Raw genomic sequence first — 25,709 nt, 5'->3', positions numbered from 1 at the left:
TCAAAAAGTAGAAGGAAAAACAGAAATACCATTTTCACTCACATTGTAGTACCTGAAATACTAGCTCTTGAAAGGAGAGCAGGAACAAAGCTTGTGTGACTCCAAGCAGATGGTCAGGACACGCAGGGCAAGCCAAAACAAGAAAAAGGGAAACCAGGAAAAAGACCTGGCTAAGTAGACCAGTGTTCAGGGCCTCAACATGAGGAATACACGCATGTTGTGAAAAAAACGGAACCCTGTATGTTGAGTTGAATGTTGAAATGAACCATCCCTGAAAAACATCTATGAGAGACACTATCTGGACTTCAGAGACGCATTCATCTGAGTTCCAGTTTCTATAAGACAAACAAAAAATGGGGAAAAAGACAGGGGTAGGGGTGGGTGCAGTACCTAGACGACGAAGATTCCTTCTACAGTTTCCTTGGGTATCCATAGTATACTCGTAAATCCCTAACACTAATATCAACACCTAGAACCCAGTTAACTTTCAGTAAACGTTCTTAGAATAAGTGAATGAAGAACGAGGAAGATGACAATATGTAATATTTACTGATAACACATTCATCTTCCTTCATGAAATTTTTCTGACTCCAACCAAAACCTGGCTAAATTAGACTTTATGAAAATCTTCACTTTTGTCTGAAATCCCTCATTTTACAGAGAAAGTAATATATATTCTTCAGGATTACTAAGGATAGGAGAATAAATTCACTCTTCAGTGAATGTTCTTCCTTTTAGAATGACAACAAGACAAAAAAGTTTGTAATTTACATTTTGGGGGGTTTGTACTTCTTGGGTTTATTACTAAGCATATTTGTATAAATAATAAATTAAGGTAGAGGGATGGGTACATTTCATTACCTCATTGACTTAATATATACTATATCCAAGGTAGCTTCAGATCATGAAAATCATACAGTAGCACAGAGCAACATAACAATTTTAGGCTGTGCTAACAATAAGGTACTACTGTATTCTGTGTATATATCTACAAACTACATAACTAATTTAACAATATTACGAACAGTGGCTTTAACTGTGATTGGTAAACAGTTCTAGTCTATACTCGTATATTGCCACTGTTTGCCTGATAGGTCACAAGAGATCCTTCCTAAAGTGGCAAGGTTTTAAGATGTTCAGATAGAGACATTTTACTCCTTTATTTAGCATTCTTTCCTAGAATTCAATAACTCTATTCACTTCGCTTATACCTATATATGTTGTGAGGTCTTGTGTTTGTAACTGAAGTCTGTTTTCTCCTTCTTCTCTGCTCTTTCCTCTGCTTCTTCCTTCAATGAGAAGAAACACACTCTCCTTTGGAAGCCACTTATTTATAATTTAATACATCAATCTCATTTCCCATCTACAATTCAATTAGATACTTAATCCCAATCACTTTATCCTTTCTAAAAATCCAGATGAATGATAAATGTTCCTTTCCTGAGTGGACTTTTCTATGCCAGGAGCTCACTGTACATAACAGAAGCAAACCAAAAGGTGCTATATTTGCATCCTACATCCCAGAGACCATTTTGAAATCACAGAAAAAGTGGTCTTAGCCAAAAGCCACAGAAGGAGAAATTTCTTCTGTTAGTGTTTCTGTTAACCTCTTCTCCAAGGACATTCCCCCAAAGTGGGGATGGATGGTACTTTAATTCTGAGTGTTAAACGGTCATTAATTTTCTACTTCTCTGGGCACCCACGTGGATCTGATAAAGGACAGAGTCACAAGCCTTTGTGTAGCATACGTGTCATTTCAATCACCCAAAGGTCCAGGTGTAAAATTCTGAATATATTGACTCACCCTGTTATGCTTCAAACAACTTGGTTGAAACCAAAACACAAGATCTCATAAGAAGAGGATGACTATTTTCTGCTCTTGCTGAAGGAGCCCACCGTGGTCTACATGAACTTGATTTTTAAACCCGTAACAGGAATTTGCCAAGGAACCTGAACAGACAATAATGTTCTCAGCCAAAAATCGATATCCTTGCCTCAAAAACTCTTATTTCTTTGATTCTATTTTTAGTTCCCGTTTAGATTATACAGTTTATATCAGAAGATATTAAAGTCACAAACATGGTGACGTCACTTAATCAGATCTGTACATTTTAAAGATTACATTTTCATTTTAGAACACAATTAAGCTTTCATTAAAATGATATCAAGGTCCCAAACACAAACACAGAAGAACTCATGAAGTCAAAATATTTTTATGCGTTCTGGATTAACATCAGTATTTGTTTATCATAGTGCTCTGAGGGGGGGAAAAAGTCCAACGTGACCCAAAGATGGTCTCATCAATATCCTTATTAGTCATGTTATTGATGCAGAATTCAATGCAACGTGGATGGCCTTGAAAAGAGTTAGTGTTGCCCTGAGTAACTGACTGGAGAAGGTGAGGATGCTCATTTCATAGGCATCTATTAAACTAACAGGTATGGATTTAAGATTACATAGTTATCCATTCTTGAACAGAAACAGTTCTCAAAAGCCCCTCTTTTCAGTGGCAATACTATGATAGTGTTAACCATCATTATCATCATCACCACAACCACATACTAGCATGTGTTATTTCCAGGTTCTGTTCTTCTCAAAGAGGTAAATACAATAATTACGCCCATATACAACTGAGAAAACTGAGAGTTGAAGTAAATTGTCCAAAGACACATAGTTCATTAGTAGCATTAGACCAGGGAAAGCCAGGCTATTTGGCTCTTTGTAATTGCACTAAAATGCCTCTGGGATGCCAACATAGATAAACAAGAATATAGGAAGAAAATCACACTAAAGTACTATACTACATTCCCAGTTTTCTATAACACGCCTGTTTGCTAAAAAGCATTAACACATAAAATGCTTCTATTGCATATTTTTATTAAAAGATTTCTGGTATAAATAGTCACCAAAAGTTTGAATGACAATGGTTCCTACATATATTTGAAGAAGCAAAGGTATGGAAGAAAATGATATATGGGTGACAATGGGCTCTTGCTTGAATATGTGACAGCAATATTTTGAAGAGCTATTTTGAGAAAATGAAAAGTTTAATAATACAATGTGTTTGGCAAGAGTGAGGAAAAATAAACATTCATATATTGCTGGTAGAAATATAAATCTGTACAACCTCTGTGGAATGCAGTTTGGCAATATCTATCAATATTTGTAATGTACTTATCTGTTGACCTAGCAATTACACTTGTAGAAATTTATCCAGTTGATATTCCTGTACATGCATTCAAAGATGAAGAAAAGTATACACTTTTTTTACTTACGGTGATTAAAATCTAAGAAAATTCTAAATGTATATAAGTAGGGGGCTGATTTAATCAAATGTGGTATCTCCATAAAATGCAATATTATGTGGCTATTGAAAAGAATAAAGTAGACCTTTATATTCTTTCATGGAATAGCCTTGAAGACATTGTAAGTAAAAAAGGTAAGATTCAGAAGAATGTGTTAATATTGTTGTCAAGAAAGAGAAGGAAGAAAAAAAAGGAGGGGGGAATATGGTTATAAATATGTGCTGTATATTCACAGATTATTTCTGAAAGAATATACAAAAAAACATAATTTTGTGTTGCCTCTGAGAAAGGGAATTTAATGACTTGGATTAAGGAGAAGAGGGAGCATTTTTAAAACTTTGCAGTTTTTTCCATGTAGAATTTTTTTATTTAAAAATAAAACCATTCTGAATTAATATTTATTCAGAAGTTTAATATGAAATAATATGAATATGTTTAATATGAAATGTTAAGGAAGTATGCTACTATTATACTCAAATCTGGCTATTATTGATACTATTAATAAACTTACACTTGAGATGTTTCATATATTATAAGAAATATAAAACATCACATTGAAAAACAAAATTATGTATTATCTTTTAGAAATCAGGTTTTGAGAAAAGTTGAAGCAGAGCATAATCATTTAGTATGAAAATACAAAGTCTCAGGTGTCATGGTAGTTTGTAGATAATACATTATTATAAGCTCTGCTTTGTGATTTTTCCATTTCCACTCAAACTCTACTAAGAAGAAAATGGCTGATAGTAATGGTTATCCAAATCTCAGAAAGGATACCAAAGACAGTTCTGTAATTTCCTTCCCAGAAGACTTAATAATGAAGAAATCTGCATTCCTGGTTGACTTGAGGAAATTGTTTCTCAGTTAAAGGGAGGAGCCAAACCATTCAGCCCTGGGATTTCTAGATAAGTGAGGCCTATAGATGAAGTCACATGTTCTGGTCCCATAGAAGGGGAAGATGGAGAAAAAGAAAGAGAAAAAAAACAAAATTTTAGTGTAACAAATTGCAGTTCACCAAGCTATGCCTAAATTATGCAAGAGCCACCCTCATAATGTTGACTTTGCCAAAACAGTAGAAATTGAGTATGCTTAGAAACTAAAGGCAGAGAAGCTAAGGCAACAAGCAAAAACCAGGCGCTAGGCAAGCAGGTGTGAGAGAAGGACTATTTAGTGAACACTAGTAGCCTTCGGAGGTATGATTTGGAGATACCACATCCTTTGACATCATTTTCTTATAGCTCCTATATTATCATGCACCTATGATGATTCAAAGATAACAGAATCTCTAGGAAATGGACAAGATTACTAAAGCTATTCTCTGACACAAATGACTACATTGTGGCATTTGAGAGTTTTAAGTTCAGTTTATTTTTGTATGGGACTCTTTCTTTTCTCCTGTGTCTAAGAAGAACAAATGAACGTTGTTACACATCAATTAGTAAGTCTTCAAGTTCAAAGTAAATCCAGATGGGGGTTTCTAAATAATCAGGCATATACACAAACTCATTTTTTCCACCTGATATATACACCTTTTGGGGGGAAAGATTGAGAAAATGGCTACACACAAGAATGAGCCTCTGTGAGAAGAAAAAGATTGAAAAAAAAACACGGGAAATTGATATTCATTAATATGTGTTCACTATATTAATTCACGCTATGCTCATATTTAATTAATATGAGTTCACTGTATTCAGTCAGGCTATACTGCACATGGCTTGAAAGGGATAGAATAAAGTAGGGGCTCGGAAATCACACGGCAGAGTCACCATCCGACTAGGTAAAAGACAGCAAACGATTTTACAGACTTCCATTTGAGCAAGCACCCGTGAGACCAACAGGAAGTTCATACCTATTTTCAGTATGGGATTTATCTTAGGGTACTGCCCGCTTCGTGGAACTGGAACCACAGGAACAGGGGATTTCCTCCAGAAATTCTCCAGAAAGCATCCCTGTTTTCTTTAGTAGTGTTCCAGGTCACCCTGGAGTTCAAGTCACCGTGATGACTGCCAACTGTGTCGCTCTTTTGCAATTTAAAATTCCTAAGCTGGACATTTCCTTATTACACATTTCTAAAGATTCCTGCCAGATGAATCAAACTCGGCAATATCACGGTTCCACCAAAGACCCCGACTTGCACACTGTCTACCATGTTTCTCTGAAATTAAGACCTAGCCAGACCATCAGCTCTCATGCGTCTTTTGGAGCAAAAGTTAATATAAGACTCGGTCTTATTTTACTATAATATGAGACTGGGTCTTAAACATAATAAACATAATAAATATAACAAATATAACTAATATAATATAATATAATATAATATAATATAATATAATATAATACCAGCTCTTATATTAATTTTTGCTCCAAAAGATGCATTAGAGCTAACGGTCCGGCTAGGTCTTATTTTCAGGGAAACAGGGTAATATGTTTGGTGATAGTAGCCAGAGAAGAATGCTTTCTAAATGCATTGGAGGATTTAGAAAGCAGGGGTGGTAGGATTTGGAATGAGTAATGAAAAGCATATCATAGATATTGTGGAGAAAGAGAGTATTGGAAAAGAGAAGTTAAGAAAGGTAGAAAGATAGAAAAGCTGCTTAGAAAAAACTGTTTCTGTTCTTAGAAATCCTTGGCAAGGAGCTGGGCCACAATCACTAACAGAAGGGCTGGCCAAAAGGAAGAGGCTTTTGTCTCAAAGTTCCTGTCTTCTATCACAGTCAGCCGTTTTCCCTTTACACTGGAAGATCATTCTTTTACGTGCTTTTCTCTCCGTTAAAAAGAGTGTCACACAACACTTGGAAATAACCATGTTCCTGAACAAACAACATTTTGTCACAGATGAACAGGAAAAAAAAATAGATGATGACATTTAGTATTTTACCTAACTGGCTATCTAAAAGACAGGCATTCCAAAAAGAATTATTGGAAAGGTTCATGAACAGATATTCAAACTTGGTTAAAGTTTAATTCAGTATGTCCCTTCAAGGAAAAAAAGAAGCTCTGTTTTGAAACATGAGCAATTACACCCTATGACTTCTATTAAAATGACAGTTGGAGACAAAGCTGAGGGGAACAAAGAAACCCTGTTCCTCTCAAACTCAGGCTGCAAATCAATCTTATTCCTTGTACTCTCACAATCAACAATTGAACAAGAAGAAGGATCTGCACACCTATTACAGAAATAACTTGAGATTCTACAACAGATTGAACTATGAACTCTGAGAATGAGTCCTTGGGAAGAGGGGTTTAGAAGTTCTAATCAGCGGTCCCTTTTTTTTCTCTCCTAATTTAGTTACATAATCTTCTCAAACATTTCTACACAAGTACCAATAGTGCCAGGGATAAAATAGAGAAGATATACAATAAAAAGAGTACGTCTTTGAATTCTTATGTTTCTTCTTAAAACATAAGAATGAGATTCACAAAGTAAGTAAGATTCATGCTTATTTGCATTCTTCTGCATATGTCACTTTGGTTTCAAGTTTTTACTCCAAATCAACAATTTAAAATACATCACATTTACATTGTGACTCTACATGACCCTGGTACAAATCTACATACCTCAGCACTAATGGTATTAGATTAGGTTTACAGTCTCATGTTTTGTTTTGTTTTGTTTTGTTTTGTTTTGTTTTGTTTTGTTTTGTTTTGTGTCTATTTAACTACTGTTTACCAGTGGGCACTATGTATTCTTTTTCTAATGCTCTCACCAAAATTAACTTCCTTAGTATGATAAAGGTTTATCATGAGAATTCAAAATTGATTTCCAAAATCCAATCTTGTCTCCTTACCTAAATATTGAATTAAAACCAGTTATATTTGTCCTATATTGTGATCAAAGTTGGGAAGACATCTTTGCTGACACGTTATTTCTTCTCAGTGCTGATTTGGTGGCTCTAAACAGAAAAATCTTTTATCAGATTTAGAAAGCCTGCTGGCATGTGTGTCCTGGAGAAGAGTCACTGTTTTCCCAGGAGAAAGAATTCTGGAACTTTTCTTATGATGACTTTTCATGGCTGATCAGATGGAATACACAGAATTATTAGGTTGGTGCAAAAGTAATTGCAGTTTAAAAGGTTAAAAATAATTGCAAAAGCCATAATTACTTTTGCACCAACCTAATAATTGCAAGATAAAGTGTGGATAAAGCACAAAAAGCAAGTCCTTAATGCCTTGATCATATAACTCCCTCAGTTCTCTGTTCTGCAAAGAAGTCTCTGAAGCCAGATGCTAGATTCAAGTTTGGATGAGATTTTCTACCTTCATCCTCCCTTTCCATTTTATATCCTTCTGGAAACTAACGCAGAAGGAAAAGAGAAAGTTTTCCATAGATGTGCAATAAAATTTCTTAACAAGGCAGACACACTTGACTACAAACTATAATGATTCTATTTATATGAAATGTCCAGAAAAGGCAAATTTATAGACAAAAAGGCAGGTCAATAGTTGTCCAGGGCTAAGGGTAGGAACATGGGATTGAATACAAATGGACATAAGGGAAATCTGGAGGGTGAATGAAAATGTTCTAAAATGTGATTATGGTAATGTTTGGACAAATCTATAAATTTAATAAAAATCACTGAATTATAGGTTTATAATGGATAGTTTTTGTGGTATGAAAACCATACCTCAATAAAGTTACTTAAAGAAAGAAAAACTCCAGTCTTTGGAGAAAAAGGATATTTCAATTAGGCTTTTAATGATCTGAATATCATGAGAAATGTCTGGCTAATTAGAAATGTTTAAACACAGTAAAACAGGACATTGCTTAATTTAATTGAAAGTGACGCCAAAACAAGCATAACATACTCTGCTTTAGGAAGTGATTGTTTATATAGGTTTTGTCCATTTCTTTTTTTGCGTGTTAAATTACATAAAACATTTTCCAAAAAAGTGAATTTGGGTTTATTAGTTTGTCATCCTACTAATATATCTCCCAAGAAAGGTTAAACTAGCTAGCACTTGTAAAATATTTAAATTGATGGAATAAACAACTAAGTGAAATGTAAAAGTGGTATTATTTCCTTTTCTGCATTTGTTCCTATTAGGTCTCTGAATGTTAGGTCTCAGAGACCTTGGCTTACAGACAGAGCCACGTCTGCAAGAAAACATCAACATGTCTGCTGGCCTGCACCTGCAGACAGAGCCAAACTTGGGATAACAGAAAACGCCACAAATCAGCTACTGGCTAGCAGGTGGTCTCATTTTCTGTTCAAACAATGCTACCCTGTCAGCACAGTCCCTATAAAATCCTCCTCATCTCCTCCTTCGGGTCTGCAAGTCTCCTTTAGGCATGCAGCCCGGACTGTAGAGGTCTTTGCTCAGTCCGATATACTTTTCTCTCTTACAATAAAAACTTCCTTAACTTGCCTGACCATGTGCGTTCCTTTACCAGCCGACCTATCAGTTCCTACAGAAAGACCCTAGCAAAGAAAGAAGCAAAAATGGCAGAGATAATGCTCAGACTTATGTGCGCTGGATGCTCAACCAATCCAATTTTCCCTTCCTGGGTCCACAGGAAGACTACATTTCCCAGCTTCCTTTGCATTTGGGAGGGAGTCATATCTAACAAATAAAATATGGCAGAAGTGATGCATGTCACTTCCAGGCAAGGCAATATAACATAATGTATAATCATCAAATCTCTTTTTCACTTCCCTATGGATACAGCTGGAAGTAAAGATCTCCAAGATCAACAACTCATGAAAAATCCTAGATCCCTGAATTACTTATTTGAAGAAAGCGGATCAGGACAGCTGTCCAATTGGCAATGGACACTGCCTAAACAAGAAATAAACCTTTCTTTTGTTGAGGCATTGAAATTTTGGGATTGTTTGTTATTGCTAATCACCCTAATTATCCTACTTAGTTATTTAATTATCTTAACTAATATTATATGCTATAGAATCCAAAGCATATTTCTTCCTTTCTTCCTTTTATCATCTAGGCTTATTCTTTCCCTTGTACCCATCCTTCTTTTCTCTTCCTATTTCCCTACCTTATGGACTCCAGTTAAAGTTCATTTCTAAGGCAGAGGAAGAAATATATGAGTAGCATTCAACCTGCATCTTATTACAACCCTTCTTCAAGAACTGAAATATTTGAATGGGTAAAGTAAAAATAATAGGCTGCAATTCTTCTTTCTGAAGAGGCAGAATGTTTCTCAAGTCTTTGGTTAAAATGTTTCATTATGTACAAGAGCAGTGCTTTGCCCACTCTCCTAAAAACAAAAACAAAAAACTAAAAAGCCCTACAGTAATAAATGCCAGGAAAGAAATGTCAGAGTTGGCAGCCACCTTCTGGGTCATGAACTTTGCTTTTGTTTTCTGAAGCTTTGGTAGTGGAAAAGTGCATTCCGGTTACTCTAAGGCTTTTTGTGTCTCCCACATCCCCCAAAGTTATCTCTCCCAAACAACAAATTACCAAGTCAATTCATTTTCAAGTTGTTTCATTATCCAGGTGCCCTTTCCTCCTTTTCTGCATATAGAGCAAATGCAAGGAAAGAAGAGAGGACCTGCCCAATTCAGAAACCACACCCCAGGCCATTACCATCACCCCAGGCCTTCATCTTGTCAACCCCGCTTCCTCCCAACTCCATAGTCAAAACATAAAATAATTCAAATCAAAAACAGCTCATAAAACAGTAAACAAAATAAAGTCAGTTTTTCTTTGCTTTTTTTTTTTTTTTAAAGAACAAAATGAAACTTGAGGGAAAACTTACTGGAGTTACAGTTTATCCTGATACAGTCTAGATGGGGAAAAATAAATGAAAGATGAAATTGCATCCTTCAAGGTAACAGCTGCAGACATCCAAAAACAATCAGTCCACCCTTCCGGGGACAGACACACGCAAGAAATGTGGCCATTTTATATATATACAGTATGTACAAGTTTAAGGGTGGGTGTATATGTACAGTATATTACTTAGTAAAGTTGGATACATATATATATACACACACACATATATACACATATGTATAGAGATATATACTGGTATACATATATATCCACAATAGACACCAAGTATGCTTCTTTTTCCCCTCAAAATCTATTCATTTATAGAAAGTATTTTAAACTTGGACTTTGAAATATTAATTTTGTTAAACTTGGAAAATTATTCAAAAATTTCCCCATCAAATGCAAGTTATAGTCTATTTCCTCCTACATTTGATTTTCTTAAAATTTATCTTTAGCATCAACACAATTTTTGTATTAGTATTCCAAAGATATATCACCAGTCTAACACTTTGTATCATTTTAAAAAAATTTTTCCATGGAGTTTCTCAGTGCAGTATTTAACCCTTTCTCTTTTTCTAAAAACAAACTCCCTCCACCCTCTCCTTAGGTTGGGCCCAAAATGCTATAGAAATTTGCGGAGGCAGGCTTGCCATTATCCTTAGAGATAAGGAAAGGGTTAACACCACCTGGTCATTTCCTGTCATAAAATGGCCACTTGCAAACAGCTAACCGCACAAACACCCATCCCAGATTTTAGAGAGGTGGGGTCGGGTGTAGGTAGGGTAAAAGGAATTGAATGATGTTATCACAATTGGCTGTGTTTTCTGCTATTGTTTCAAAGGCTCCCATACCAACCCACTCATGAAGCCCATCTCTGTCTTCCTGCCCAAATGCTCAGACTAAATCAAGTGCCTACAGCATTCAAGGAGAAGGCGAGACAGGTACATGGGGAGGAGGCCTAGGTACCTTTGACATCCTACCTATTTCACTCTGTGATTCTGCATCTTGAGGAGAGAAAATTCTTTGTTTTCATTTTTTTTTATGGGAAAGAGAGGGAAAAAAGGGCGGCTGTTTTTCCAGTGCTGGTAACCAGAACAAGGTATTCTGTGCCAGAAATCTATTATTACTATCTGTTTATAGTCATAGACACACAGCATAAAAGGGTTTGAGCAGAGTCAATGGATATTAGTAGGGGATTGGGCAGAATGGTTACAGAAATGTCTCAGGTTAACTCTTACTAAGCTATCTACTTGAACTTTTAAGTTTGGTTTATGATGGTGGGAATTCCAATTTGTTCAAAATATAGAAGTAAAATGATAAAGGAAAAAAGTTACAGGAAAAAATACAGGCAGAAACTGTGCTCTTCTCCTGTGCAAGTTTTTGAGGACTTGTCAAGGATAATGCCACCATTTGAATTTCCCAAAGTAAACCATGTTAAGTGAGCAACTTAAAAAAGGAACTAGTGGCAAAGGACAGGGCAGAATGAAACTATGTGAAATCCGGACAGGAGCAATTTATAACACCCAGTCATTCTGAGGAAGGAGGGGGGAAGCTTATTTGTTCCCCAGAAGAACATCTCTTGCGAAAAATCTGGGTTTGGTTTCGTGCGGTTAGGTTTGTCATGTGTCGTCAACCGCAACAGAAAAGTGGGAGCAAACAGCCCTGGAGCAACCGGTACGATCACCAGGCAGAGGAGGGCACGCCCCTGGTGAGGGAGGGAGAGGGCAAGTAGGGAGGAAGGGGTGGGAGGGGCTTCAGCTACTGGTGGCAGCAGCCATCACCCAAAGCCAGAGAAATGCCCCGTCCTGATGTACTAAAGGGAGAAGGGAAACAGGTGTACGGTCATGCTAAAGAGAGAGGGAAAGAGAGAGAGTGGGCCTGAAGCAACAAACCCAAGAATGATAAACAAGGAGTAGTATTCTTTGGTTTCTGTGTAGCAGAACATTTTATTCTCAGACCACCTGGTTTAGGGAGAGGAATTGGGTTGGGCTCGTCTTTCTGGCTTCACCCAAATGGTCTCATGAACTGAATGGTGTCTTTAAACCAACGTGAGGACTTGGAGCTTTCAAGATGGCAGACAATTGGCTGTTTTAAGTCAAGAAGTAAAGAATTATTTTGTTACTTTACCTAAAGAATAAGTGGTTCGAGGAGAAAAATCTACCCCAAGGGTGGTCTTGATAGCAAGGATGTATTTTTTAATGAAAAATGAATCAGGGAAATTAGCTGGGGAAGGCTATTTCCTTTAGATCTTTCTTCAGTAGCAGCCAGATTTCTCTCTCTGCCTTGGTATGGTGTTTGAGGGGTGTGTGTGTGTGTGTGTGTGTGTGTGTGTGTGTGTGTGTGTGTATTGTTCCTTTTGTTTGATTTATTTTTTTGTTTTATCTTAGTGAATGAAGATAGATGATTATTTTCCAGATTGGAGAGCTTTGGCTTGAACATGGAAGAGATGAATATTTCCAGGAGATGTGTGTCTTCAGTGATGCATAATAAACTGTAGTCAGCAACTCCAAGTTTCCAGAGGGAGAACATCTGGAAAATTTGAGTGCAATTAACTAAACTGCATGGCACTCCCTATGAGCCTTCACCATTGAAGAAGGGTTCCAGCACTCTGCTGAGGGTTCTCAAGGGCTACAAATGGGGCTGCACCAATATTATTGCCTTTTTTGACGTTTAGCTCAATTCAAACTAGGCAGTAAGAAAAGAGAAGATTCTCTCTGTGCATGTTTAAAAGGTGACTATCATGAAAGCAGTTAGAAGTCATTAGACTGTCAAATCATTAATCAATAAGATTGATCTGTGGAGGTAACAGATTACCCATGCTGATCTAGCTTTTCAGAAACATGGGTTCGAGTCCCAGCTCCGCTACCAACTTTTAATGGGAGCTTTGAAAAGTTACGTATGTCTTTCCTTGTTTCGCATCTGTAACACTAAGCATAAAAATGCTTTCTTGATTTATCTCACAACGTTATGGTGAAATTAAAATAAGACAAGGGTTTTTAAATCTTGAAATGTACTGTAATAATAAAATAGTATTATATCTCTTTAAGAAATCAAAATATGATTGATCAATTGCTAATGACTTTTAAAAATGTGCTGTGTATTGCAGGACACTTCTCATGCCTGCTATTACCACAGCTGGCTATCTTTGGAAAACAAGGCCCTTGGAAAAGCCCAGTCTTCTTGACTTTTAGGAGATACATTACATCAGAGAAAGATATACTAGACTTTTATATCATGAGCTTATATGTGTAACCAACTTTAAATAAATTGTAATATCATTTGTGCCTGTGCTAGAAAAGAGACACTATTTAAATGGCATAAGTGAACAAATAAAAGAGACACTATTTAAATGGCAATTAGCTCTTGGGGAATGCATGTGAATGCAAGCTTTGATTGGAAACGTTTTCTTCGATAACCATGAAAAGGGAAATTTGAACTCATGACAAGGAGAAAAAACATTTATAAAGGGGTATATTTTGGGGAGAGTTCAGAAGCCGAACCTTCAACCAAAGCATGAATATGAAGAGTTGTACATATACAAGTACAAGGACTTTAAGGTCAATAGGTTTGAAAGAAAGTTAAATAAATTCAAACCAGTAATAGTGGTGAACAATTTCTCTCAGGGGAAAAAAAGAAGTCACAATTGCTTCGGGAGAAGCACAATACTCTCTAGGGAGGGGCTAGCTCTCTTTTGAGAAATATGTCTCTACTTATGAGGAGCTTGACTTGATTGTCTGCCTAAAGGAGCCAATAGGCCAAGCAAAGTCTTTTTGAAAAGCACATCTCCCATATTTTAGCTGGAGTTTAAAATAGAAAAACAATGCTTCTAGGAACGTACATGGGACCTATGACTAACTCTGTGTGCATGTGTGTGTGTGTGTTTGTGTGTGTGTGTGTGTGTGTGTGTGTAAAAATAAAAAGAGAAAAAGAGAATCTATCTCCTTTAATCTACCCCCCCTCCCATTTTTCCTTTTAAGATGTGAGACCTATCATAGTTGGCTTTCTAATCTTTACAAAACAACATCTTTAAAAAATCGTCTGTTTAAAGACAGAGTGTGCTTCCCCAGAACAGCATGGGGTTGAATCATTTTTATATCTAAGGCTCTCTCTTACTTTGAGATAGCTACAGAGTTAATTTTTTCTTCATCTTATTCTGTGAGCTATTAGGGCATAATGTTTGGTCTCTTTTTTTGTTTGTTTGTATTGATTTTTAAAATTTTTCTTTTACTGTTTTTCAGAGAAATAGACAATCTGCTACTGGTTGTTGGTTTTAGGTAACAGACTCTTTTGTTGGTTCGTTGAAAGCGGGGAGGATGGTGTAGGGAAGGGAAGGTGAGAGGGGCAGGGGTATGCCAGCCCCTGCAGGCTGCTCAGTACGCTCTGTTCTCAGGGCTGTTTGCTATGCGGGCCGCAGGCTTTGGGCCTTTGAAGGGTTGAATACCATCTTTTGATTTACCATGGCTGATGGTGGGGAAGATTGGAAACTCAAGAACACAACAAATATTCAGCAAAAGAGAAAAACAAAAAAAACAAAACAAAATAACCAAACACACACATACACAAACAAAAGAAAAACCAAGAGACATACTGACAACAGAAATCAAATGATGTTGGACAAGAAAAAGGGAATACTGTTGTAAAAGCTGCAAATTGGAAGAAAAGGAAGACATAGCGAAACAAGCCACTGCTCAAAACAGTCCTCTGTGTCCTAGAGATTTTTAAGATTGTAGGATAGGCATTTTCCAAGTGTGACCAGTTGACCTGACAGCACATAAGCCTGGTACAACTTCAAAACTCCACCTTCCCACCAGGCCATCTAGGGTTTTATATGGTCTTTGTCCATCATGTCTTCTCCATACCCCTGACAAGCCGTTCCACTGAAAACTTTACAAAGGAGCTCTGTGTCCAAACATATTCTACATATCCCCCAAAATTTATAAGCTTAGAAAGCTTAGACTCAGCTATATCACTAATCCTGTCAACAGAGGGCATTGACTTTCTACTGAGTAGAATCAACAGGAATAAAAGGTTTTTCTTTTCTTCTTCTGTAAACCAAGAGGCCCCCAATCTCCATAGAAGATCAATTAGAATCCAGTCAAGAAGGTAGAAGTAGGAGAGAATGTGAGGCCATAAGCAGGGGAATTTCCAAATTATCTATTATAGGTAATTACAGTGCAAGAACAGATCCTCTCTCAATAAAGCTACAGATTGGATATTGTCATAATTTTTCAACACTAAGCAAAAATAGGTATGTATTATATGAGGAGATCAGAGTGACTGGTGAGTAACAGTGTGACAAAACAATCTTTAAAAAAAGGTCTACTGAATGGTGCTTAAGAATGTCAGGAAGGAAAACAGGGACAAGTATTACTAGACACATTCTCCTTCCACATGTCAGAGACTCCAAACTTACAGAAGTATTTCTCCAGTGGGACAACAGAAACAATTTGACTTGTGCCCCCCACAAGAAAGTATAAGGGGATACCATGTCATTAAGGCCACCAAAATTCCCCATTTGAAAGGTCATTGTGGAGCTAGAAACAATGGATGTCTCATCCTACTCACACAGCTTAGGTCTCTCCAATCCCACCCTTCCATTTGGCTTCCATTTCCTGCCCTATTCATGACCTCAGCTTTGACTGTTTTGAGTGGTGACCAAGGAGTTGGACTTAATGAAAATGTGATTGATCAAAAGATGGACCAAAGTAGCGTGTTTTACACAAAGCTAAACAGTTCCAAAAAACCAAGAAAGGAAACTTAGAAAACAAATAATCCAGTAAAAAAAATTAAAAATTAAAAACCACCACTGTCAGAAACCAGAAATTGACATCAAAACCTCATGCATAAACAAGGAGAAGGTGTTTGTTGCTGTTGGCTTTTATCCTTGGTCTATTAAACAAGAGGTGAGCAGCTAACTTTCAAGAAACAAACAAAGAATTCAATCAAACCAATGAAAATCAGAAAGGAAAGGGAAGACAAGCCCAAACAGAATGGCAGAGGGTACTTCATACGATACCTAAGTTAACCATGAGCTTGACTCGTCCCCCATCCAGCTCCAAACGCAGAGTATCAGCCGAGTCCCTGGAGGTGGTAGCCACCAGCAGCCCATAAGCTCGCTGGGACATGAAGCGGAAGGACACATCTTCTGCCTCGGTGTGCATGACCATGGGCATGATGACCTTCATGTACATGCTGCCATCGTAGCTCAAGATGGATGCCTCTGCAAAGGAGAATGGATGAGATTGTTAGGCTGAAAGACATCAGTTTCCCTTTGCTTCCAGCATAAGTAGAGTCGAATGCAGAAGGCACCACATTTGCAGACAGGTGACTTGTGTCTGCTAGAACTCCACCACCACTTTTAAGCTTTGTGAGCTTCAGCAGATCACTTAAACGCTGAGGTTTTACTTCTTCATTTGCAAAAGGCATATAATACACTGGTCCGTGCCCTACTAAGCTCACAGATTTGTCATGGGTACCAAATGAGATAATGGATGGGAAGGTATTTTACAAAAGCGAAAGTACTCCCACACATAGGTAAATGTAATTCTGTGTGCTGTAGATAAAATGAAAGTGCATTAAACAAAACTTAGACTCCTATAAGTATTTCATGAAGGACAGGAGGGGCGCAGCAGTTTATAATCACCACAGCAAACAAATAGACATTTACCAGAGAGGGTCTAGAAGGAGGAAAGAGTGGGAACACATCCTAGCCCCCATACCATCCCTAGTGGTCATGCATTGTGAGCGTTTACTTGGCCCATTCAAAGAAGACTGACCAAGTTGGAGCTATAACCAAAAAAGCTAATGACACCCTGGAGAACCAGTCATTTTAGTTTTATTCAAATTGTACTTCTAGAGGAGGAAATAAACTCACTTTATTTGATACCTTCTCCAGTCCAAGCACTTGAATGACAAGTCACTTCCCATCCAATATGTTATTTCACTTAATGCTACAAATGTGGGTCTATTATTCCTACTTTCAAACAGAAAGCCAAGGCTCTGAGAGGGGCATCTTATCATCCCAAAGTCAAACAGCCTGGCGTTTAATCCAGTATATCCAGTACAAAGTCCAGCGCCTATTCTGCAACAGTACACTGCTCCAAATGTGCATTTGCTTAATCATTCATTTAGCAAATATTGTTAGAGAACACAGGAAGAGAATGTCACTCACCTTCTTACGAAGCCAACCTGTTACTGGGCTCAGTATCTGACACCAAGTAGGTGTCAGATAATATTATTAAATATTTGCTGTTGTCAAATAGGAGCTACCTGCCTACATATACTATGGAGGGTACAAAAGTGTGACAGACAGGTCCCTGTTCTGAAGAGAGACATCATGCACAACTAACTGTACTACAATATAAAAATGATTAAATGACACGGGAAAGATATACCAATAAAGACAGCGGCATGCAAGTGGGGAGAGTAGATGGGTAGAGGCTAAGCTGGTCTTGGTAGATTGGTTGAGATTATAATGAAAGAAGTGATGGATCAGATTTGATAGGTCGATAAAATAACACCTCTATTCACATATAGGAAAGAAAGAGGAGGATGCTCAGATAATAACAAACTATTCAATTTAACAGAAGCATCTAATATATTTTGATAAGCAGTTATAAAGGTAGTTTGAGATTGGAATCAATGGACTTTGGTAGACACTGGGAATTAAGTGGCTGTTTTAGATTATGAGCTACTATGATGCATTCATTTGTGATACTGTGTACCAGGTACTCTTCTGGGTGTTTAGGACATAACCGTGAACAAGCGAGACCAACATCTTCTGCCCTCACGTATAAATGGAATCGGAACAGGAAGAGACCAGACAGACCACACGGAAGGTTCTCAAAATAGTCTATGTCATTATCATACCCCCACCCTATCCACATAACACACAAAATTCCATGAAAGGCAAAATAAAGACACCTGCTCATTCCTGGGAAGCAGCCATTACCTGGGTAATAACCATGACATGCTAATAATTGCACATTATAATCTAAGAGTATCACAGATAAAGGTGTGACACTTGCAGGTACCATCACAATGAAAGACATATTATGATGTTCTGTTCTTAGATGGGAAGCATAATCTAAATTTAATACATGCTCCAGATGTGAAAAATAAAACCTATTTTAGTCCCTGAAAGAACAGAATCACAAGATCAATAACGATAGCTAAAATTTATTGAGCACTTACTATTTGCCTGGTGCTGTCTAGGACTTTACATGCATTCAAATACATTTAATCCTCACAAGAGCACCGTGAAAAAAGACAATATTATTATTATGTTTTATGGATACCAAGTCACACGGTTAACAAATGGCAGAGCTGGCAGAACACAGGCAGCCTGACTCTCACAGCTATATACTTAACCATTCTGCCAAACAGTCAGAAAACTATGCCAGGAGCACACCCATGTTTCTTAAGCACCCAAAACCCATCTATAATGCTTCATGGTAGACAGAGTGGGGCATTCTTGTGGTATATTTGCATGTGCAAACACAGATATACATACATGCCATTATTTAAAGTTACAGATTATTTATGAATACATAAAATTATATAAACATAGATAATATACACATTTCTAAATACTATATTGTTATATATAAATACACAATATGCTCTGTGTATTTGTGTAATTATGAGCACCATTAATCATTATTATGCACCTTCTACTATACAGAGCCACACTCCTTTTTAAGAGATATTAGGGTACTCATTGAGCCATGAAATGAGTGCTTTGATGCACTGAACTTTAATACATTCCAAAATTAAGAACCACTTTTATCTCTCTGGATATGCATAGTGCCAGAATACGTGTATGAATGAATGCATCCTTATGTCAATGTTGGTAGTCTCAGAGAATGAATGTCTGGCGAGTATGTAGTTAAACAGCTAACAGTACAAAATCTCAGTGTGTATCTTTGTGTGTATTTCTGTTAGTGTGTTCTGTTATTAACCTAATATTCTTAAGTGGAGGGTGATGAAGTAGAAAATTTGATACAGGAATCAGCCAAAACAAAAATCTATTCCAGGATTCATATTAATTTGCTTAAAATATTTCAAACACAAAGAGTACCATGAATACAATACTAATTTGAGGGAAAAATATTCTAAAAAAAGAAAGTTAACCAATCTAAATCCTGTTGGATTACTGAATAATGAGAGACCCCATCGTAGGATACTCACACATGGTTCTTATATAGTTCTCCTATTTTGTTCCTCCTTTCCTCTTTTATTACCTCCTTTATTCCTTTAATAATTCTTGAGTATATTTGGGCTACTTTCTTAGCAGTTACTCCAGGGCTTACAAAATGCATCTTAATTTATGAGAACCTACTTCATATTTATACTAACTTAATTACAGTAAGGTATAGAAACCTTAGTTTTATACAGCTCTCTTCCCTTCCTTCATATTTGTGTTATTATTGTTATCCACACTATGTCTATATATGTTAAAAACTCATCAACACATGGTTATAATGACTGCTTTATAAAATACATCTTTTTAAGGAGTGACAAGAAGAAAAGAGAGCTCAAATGTATTTACAGTTTTTTTTTTTTTTAAATTAAGTTTGTCATTTACTATTTCTGTCTCCATTGCCTCTTGTGAATTCGAGTTACCATCTACCATGGTTTTCTTTCTCCAATATAACTTCATTCGCTTGTGTTTTATTGTCAAGTATATTACAATTCTATCTGTTATAAACCCAACAATACAATTTTATAGATACCATTTTATGCAATTGCTTTTAAATCAGTTAAGAGAAAAAAGAAAAATAAATGTGTAATTACACTCTTTTATCATTACCTACATAATTACCTTTACTGGAGCTGTGTTTTCATGTTGATTCAAATTACTGTCTGTTACTACTTCCTTTCAGCTTGAAGAACTTTATTTAATAGTTCTTATAAGGCAGGTGTAATAGCAATGAATTCTCTGTTTACCTGAGACTGTATTTATTTCACCATCACTTTTGGAATATAGATATATAGGATTCTTGGTTGACAGTTATATTTCTTTCAGCACTTTGAATGTTGTGTCACTGCCTTTGGCCTCCATTGTTTCAGAAGAGATATCAGCTGTTAATCTTATTTTGGTGCCTTACATGACAAGTTATTTTTCTCTTGCTGCTTTCAAGATTTTCTTATTGTCTTTGGCTTTCAATATTTTTATTATAATGAGTCGGGATGTAAATCTCTTTGTATTCATCCTATTTAGAAGGCATTGAGCTCCTTTGATGTGTACATTAGTGTTTTTCATCAAATTTGGCAACTTTTCAGTCATCAGTTCTTTGAGTATTGTTTCTGTCCCTTTCTCTCCTTTCCTTCTAGTACTCCCATTATACACATGTTGGTACATTTAATGGTGCCCGACATTTCTCTGGCACTCTGTTCATCTATCTTTATTCATTTTTCTTTCTCCTATTCAGATTGTATGATCTCTAATGATCTATGTTCAAGTTTGCAGATTCCTCCTTCTGTCAACTCAAATCTATTGTTGAGTCCCTCTAGTGAATTTTTGGTTTTTGGTTTAGGTTATTGCACTTTTCAACTCCAAAATTTATTATCTCCCAATGGAACTGGTGGAATATATATATATATATATATATATATATATATATATATATGATTTTTATCTCTTTATTAACATTCTCTCTTTGATGAGTCATTATTATTATTATCTTATTTTCTTTTAATTCTTTAAGCATAGTTTCCTTAATTGTTTTTAACATATTTATAATAGCTTCTGTGTAGTCTTTGTCTGATAAATTCAACAACTGAGTTCTCACAAAGTCATTTTCTATTGCCTGTGTTTATTCCTGTGTATGGGTCACACTTTCCTGCTTCTTTGCATGTTTCACAATTTTTTGTTGAAAAATGGACATTTTAGGTAACAGATTATAGCAAGTCTGAGTACTGCTTCCCACTACCATCATCAGGGCTAGTTCTTATGGGTAGTTTGTTCAATTGTTGATTTGTCTAATGAGTTGGCTGAACTAATTCTGTGGCATATTTTCCTAGCAGTGTCAAGGCTCTGATGTCCCTGATCAGGTATTTTTTTCCTATTTTTATATTTTAGCCTGACTTCCTAGGTGCTGTCCCTGAGTTAGTATATGCCACTTGCTGGTCAGATATTATACTTAAGTCCCCTTAATCAGTTAATTTTCACTATGTATCTCCTTGATGTGTATAACTTGGAGACTGCTTTCATGGTTCAGGGAGTTTAAGATTTTGCCTCTTGTTCAGCCAGGGAGTAGTACTTGGACATTGCCTCTCCTGTCACTTCTGAGCAGGTGCGGCCTTGGGAATATGCACAGTCTTCCAGACTATCAAGAATGAATGTGGTTATATTTTTAAGCCTGGTGGCCTTAGGAATATATTCTGGATAAAAGTAGCTTATCGTTCAGTCAGTATTTGTTGAAACACTGTGCTTGAGCCCCTTGTGTCAATGAGACTCTTCACCTTGCTGATAGATAAGTGTGTCACGTGGGAATCCTTTTGAATTTATCCCATGTCCTACTTTAATTAGCCTTCTGTGAGTGTAGCTTACCAAATGTGCACAACCATCCAGACACCCATGGATGAGTGTGATCCCAGAATGATCCTTCATAGCTTTCTCTATCCTTGATTTTCTCTGTTAAACTTCTAGCTGGTTGGACATTTTGCTCATTGCTACTTGTATTACAGAACTGCCTGCCACCTCAAAATTGCTAGCTACAAACACTGTAGTTTATACTGATCTCCATTATGTACAAAAACCCTTTAGCCATGAATTTGTCTAGCTCTGTTCCAAATAGTTACCTCAGGCAGAGTTGTAGAGCTCTCCACCCTTACAGCCTGCATCGACCTCAGAGTTCTCCACCCTGACAGCCTGTATTAACCCCTGAGTAGAATGGCTGTGACATTGCACCCCAGCTTGGGGTAGAAGCAGTGGCCTGCTTCTCCCTGAGTGACACTCCCATTTTATGAGTGGGCACTTGGAGAAAATGGTAGAGTCTGGTCTTCTGAGCTGCCCCTTTCAACATGGAATACATGAGTAAGCTGGGACAGGGAAACTTGGAACCCTGGAACTCTTGGAACCCAATAGTCTTGACATGCCATACCTGGGATATAGCTTCTTCCCTGTGAATGGGGACTGGGTGGGAGAAACAAGCCCTATTCCTGGTTGTGTCTGCCAGGAATACTGCTTCTGCAACATGGAACTGGAGTTAGTTAATAGAGACTTGTCCTTTTGGGGGTGAAACTGTAGCCCTACGGGAAGTGGCAGGAGAGGGAGCTCCTGTGTTTTGGCCATATATACCTGAAATAAAGCTTCCATTACAAGGGGCAGGAGTGGGATAGGAGATGGAAAACGATTGTGGTTTAAATGCCATAGCTCTCACTTTTTCTTAATGAGATTTAGTAGATCTTGTAAATAAATGTTTCTCCCTTGTTGTATGTTCTGCGAAAAATTTCCAGAGATTTTAAATGTGTGTGTGTGTATTTTAATACTTTTCACCAGTTAAAAGGTTGTTTTACTGGGAAGAGGGTCTGCTAAGTTCCTGACCCAATCATTGCAGAGTTCCCCTACTTTGACTATTACAAATGTCTCACATATCTTTATCCATAAAAATTTTCTTAACCCCAAGTAACATATATTTGTCATAGTAGACCCATTTCTATTTCTAGAGGAGTATAAATTATTAATATTATTTAATCATTGTGACATTTAAAAACACACTTTAGCAATGATTTTTTTTATTGTCTGATTGTTTACCTATCCCATGATTGTTCTTCCACCTCAATGATCAATGGCTTCTCTCTACATTTCCATCTCCTGGCCAGTAATGGGAAAAGCTACACTCCCGTTGCAATTCTGAGGCCCCTCCCAATAAAGGAAGGAGGGGTGACACTGGAATATTGAATAATGTGATAGAAGTTAGTATGGAAAAAGTTTTCTATGAAATTCTTGTGTTAAGAGAAACAATCCAGGGAGAAAGAAAATGATAATATTTACTTTATTTCTATGCATTTCTCTTACCTACACAATGCTTGACCTTCTTTTAAAATAAGAGCACTATTCCCATTTGAAATTAGTCTCAGAGTCATGATTTTCTCTTTCATTCCTCCCCCTTTCCAAAAGAAAAATCACATAAATATTTTTTAAATAGCATAAACTCACTATTTAAAAATCTAAGAGATGTAGACATACAGAGGGTGCCAAAACATGTATACACATTTTAAGAGAGGAAAAAAACTGTATTCAAATTGTAATACTCAATTATCAATATCAATATCAATACTCAATATCAATATAGTGATAACAAAAGATTAATATAAGTCATGTGTATACCTTTTTTTGGCACCCCCAGTATATATAGAAAAAATCTAAAACCTTCCACATCATATCACCAAGAAATAACCATCATTAACAATAGAGTGGCATATTTCCAGGTATTTTTCTAAGCACATATGCAAATAAAAGGATATATAAATAGGAACACCTTAAAAACTGGAAAATATTTTATGTGTTATTGTGTTATTTTAATTAAAGTTAACTTTAATTTTACATAAAGTTAAAAAGAAATTTCAATAAAATTTTTACAAGAAGTATTAGCTCCTAAGATAACTCACTAAAATTTATAAAATATTAAAAACATGAAAAGATTGGTTCATTATTTTGAACTCTGGGCTTCAAATTTAGCCTGCAAAGATTACCTTCCTCTTATGAAAAGTGAGACAGACATTATTCTCTCCCATTTTCTCTTCCATCACTGACTTTTTGTTGTTATTTTGTTATTTTTTTTTTATTATTGATTACAAGTTGTATATGAGTGGGTTAACTCAAAAGATCTGGGTTATTTGAACTCTACATTCCCAAGAAAGGCCAGTTTTCATGACTGGTCCTTCACTAGCTCCTGTAATTGAGCTCTTAAAATGTTCTGACTGATAAAAGTGCTTTGTATGCCTAAGGTCTGGAGCCACATGTTCCCCATTGGTTTAGTTTATACAAACACTGTAGTTTATCGTGAATATCTACTTTCCCTCTGGCAGTCTGGGGCATTAGTAATCAAAGTCAGTCCCACAAGCTGTGTATGCCTACGTGACTGACCCCCGATAAAGGTTATGGAGTATCCCTGATTGGCAACACTTTGTATGTGTAGTCATACATGATTGCTAGAAAAATTAAGTGTATCCTATTGACCTCAACTGGAAAAGGACTCTTGTAATCTTGTGCTTGTTTCCTCCAGACTACACCCCATGTGCCTTTTCCCTTTGCTGTTTTCACTCTGCAACATTGCTGTAATAAACCTGCGACCATGAATGTAACAGCTTGTGGGTTCCATGAGTCTTTCCAGAAAATTATCCATACCGATGGTGGTCCTGGAGGTCTCTGATACAGGTATACTTTATTATGTATTCATAATGTGTACAATCATCATGTGTTTATTGTACATTTAAATGTGATCATTGTTCTCCCCAAGACTTTTATCATAGGTCTCTATTTCTGGGTAATTTTAGTTCATCTTTTAAATACTTGGATTTTATGGTAATGCCTTTTTAAAAAGAACTCACTAGTGTTATATGACCAAAATTCATTCATGTTTGTGAATGTCTGTGCTCTTTATCTTTGGATTATGTTATGATTGCATAAGTCAATCTTAAGTCACACGTTATTTCATCCAGAATTTCACAGACACCGCTTTGTTGTACTTGAGACTGTATAATGCCAGTGTCCTCTCATAAGTGGTAAACGATTTTTTTCTTTATGCCTGAATAACCTTATTTTATTCCTTGAAGCCCAGTGACATAATCACTACATCTGTATTGAGTATACTATGTCAAATTTTCTTAGAATTCTGCATGCGATTCTGAACTTCAGAGTCAGTTCTTCATAGGAAGACATTTTTTTTCTGGTTTGAGACGTTTGGATAATTTCTTGGTAGAAGTGTTCAGTTTTTCTATTCCAGGGATCCAATTATTCGTCCTGTCTTCCATATCTCTTTGTTTCTCTATGATGAATTTAGTCTTTGATTTTTTTCATCAGCATTCACCGTGATGTTTTCTCTGTCCCCCACCTCCCCATTGTTACTATTTATTTCAAATTTAGGTATGTGATTTCATTATTTTGGCTCTCATGTTTCCTTCCATCTGCAATCATCCTTTTCCTTTCACTCAGTTAATTTGTTATAATTTTTTCTTTGAACTCTTGTGGCATTAAATTAAAAATTCTTAAATTATACTGTAGTGCAAATGAGCTACAGTGTATAGTTCATAGGAAATTTTTCTGTCTTTGTGTTTATTTTCTTCCAGATCACTTTCTTTGACTAAGCCATATCTCTTTACTTATTCAATTATTGTTCTGCTGTTTTGTATTTATACTGCCATGTCATTGATTTTCTTGCTTGTACACAGGAGGCTCTGTTCAGAGTTTCTAATCATTCAGGTATAGTTTCAATGACTTACTGACACCCAGAGTCATCTAAAGTTTGAATTGCTTTCTTATTAAATTTTTAGTTCCATGTAATTTTTAATGTAGCTTGAGAGATGGTGAAGTATGGAAGTATGGAAAGAAAATAAGGGGAGAGATAAGAGCTTAGTCAAGACTGTGTGTGACCTTCCTTTAGCTACAGGGACTGTGTTCTGATTTCTGAAGCCTTGTCAAGTGTCCTATATCAGAAGTCA

At 36.5% G+C, this 25,709-nt stretch overlaps 1 protein-coding gene across 25 annotated transcripts in view; it reads right to left on the bottom strand.

Moving 5' to 3' along the window:
• NRXN3 (neurexin 3) overlaps positions 1–25,709 on the bottom strand; it is a 1,519,061-nt gene that overhangs the window by 916,088 nt on the left and 577,264 nt on the right. For 19 of the 25 annotated variants that reach the window (XR_013993472.1, XR_013993473.1, XR_013993474.1 and 16 more), the window contains exons 9-10: positions 16,057–16,260; positions 10,024–10,050 (exon numbers count right to left, since the gene is read on the bottom strand). Coding sequence is in view for 22 of the 25 variants with exons in the window: in XM_081050416.1 (XP_080906542.1) it covers positions 10,024–10,050; positions 16,057–16,260 (231 nt within the window). In the remaining 3 variants the exon portion in view is untranslated. The remainder of the gene's footprint in view (positions 1–10,023; positions 10,051–16,056; positions 16,261–25,709) is intronic. The other 6 variants (XM_081050434.1, XM_081050412.1, XM_081050435.1 and 3 more) reach the window with 1 other exon arrangement.

Source organism: Rhinolophus hipposideros (assembly GCF_964194185.1).
Source record: "Rhinolophus hipposideros genome assembly, chromosome: 5".
Taxonomy (NCBI): domain Eukaryota; kingdom Metazoa; phylum Chordata; class Mammalia; order Chiroptera; family Rhinolophidae; genus Rhinolophus; species Rhinolophus hipposideros.
The sequence above is the reverse complement of the archived record's forward strand: the minus strand, read 5'-3'. Positions and strand labels throughout refer to the sequence as shown.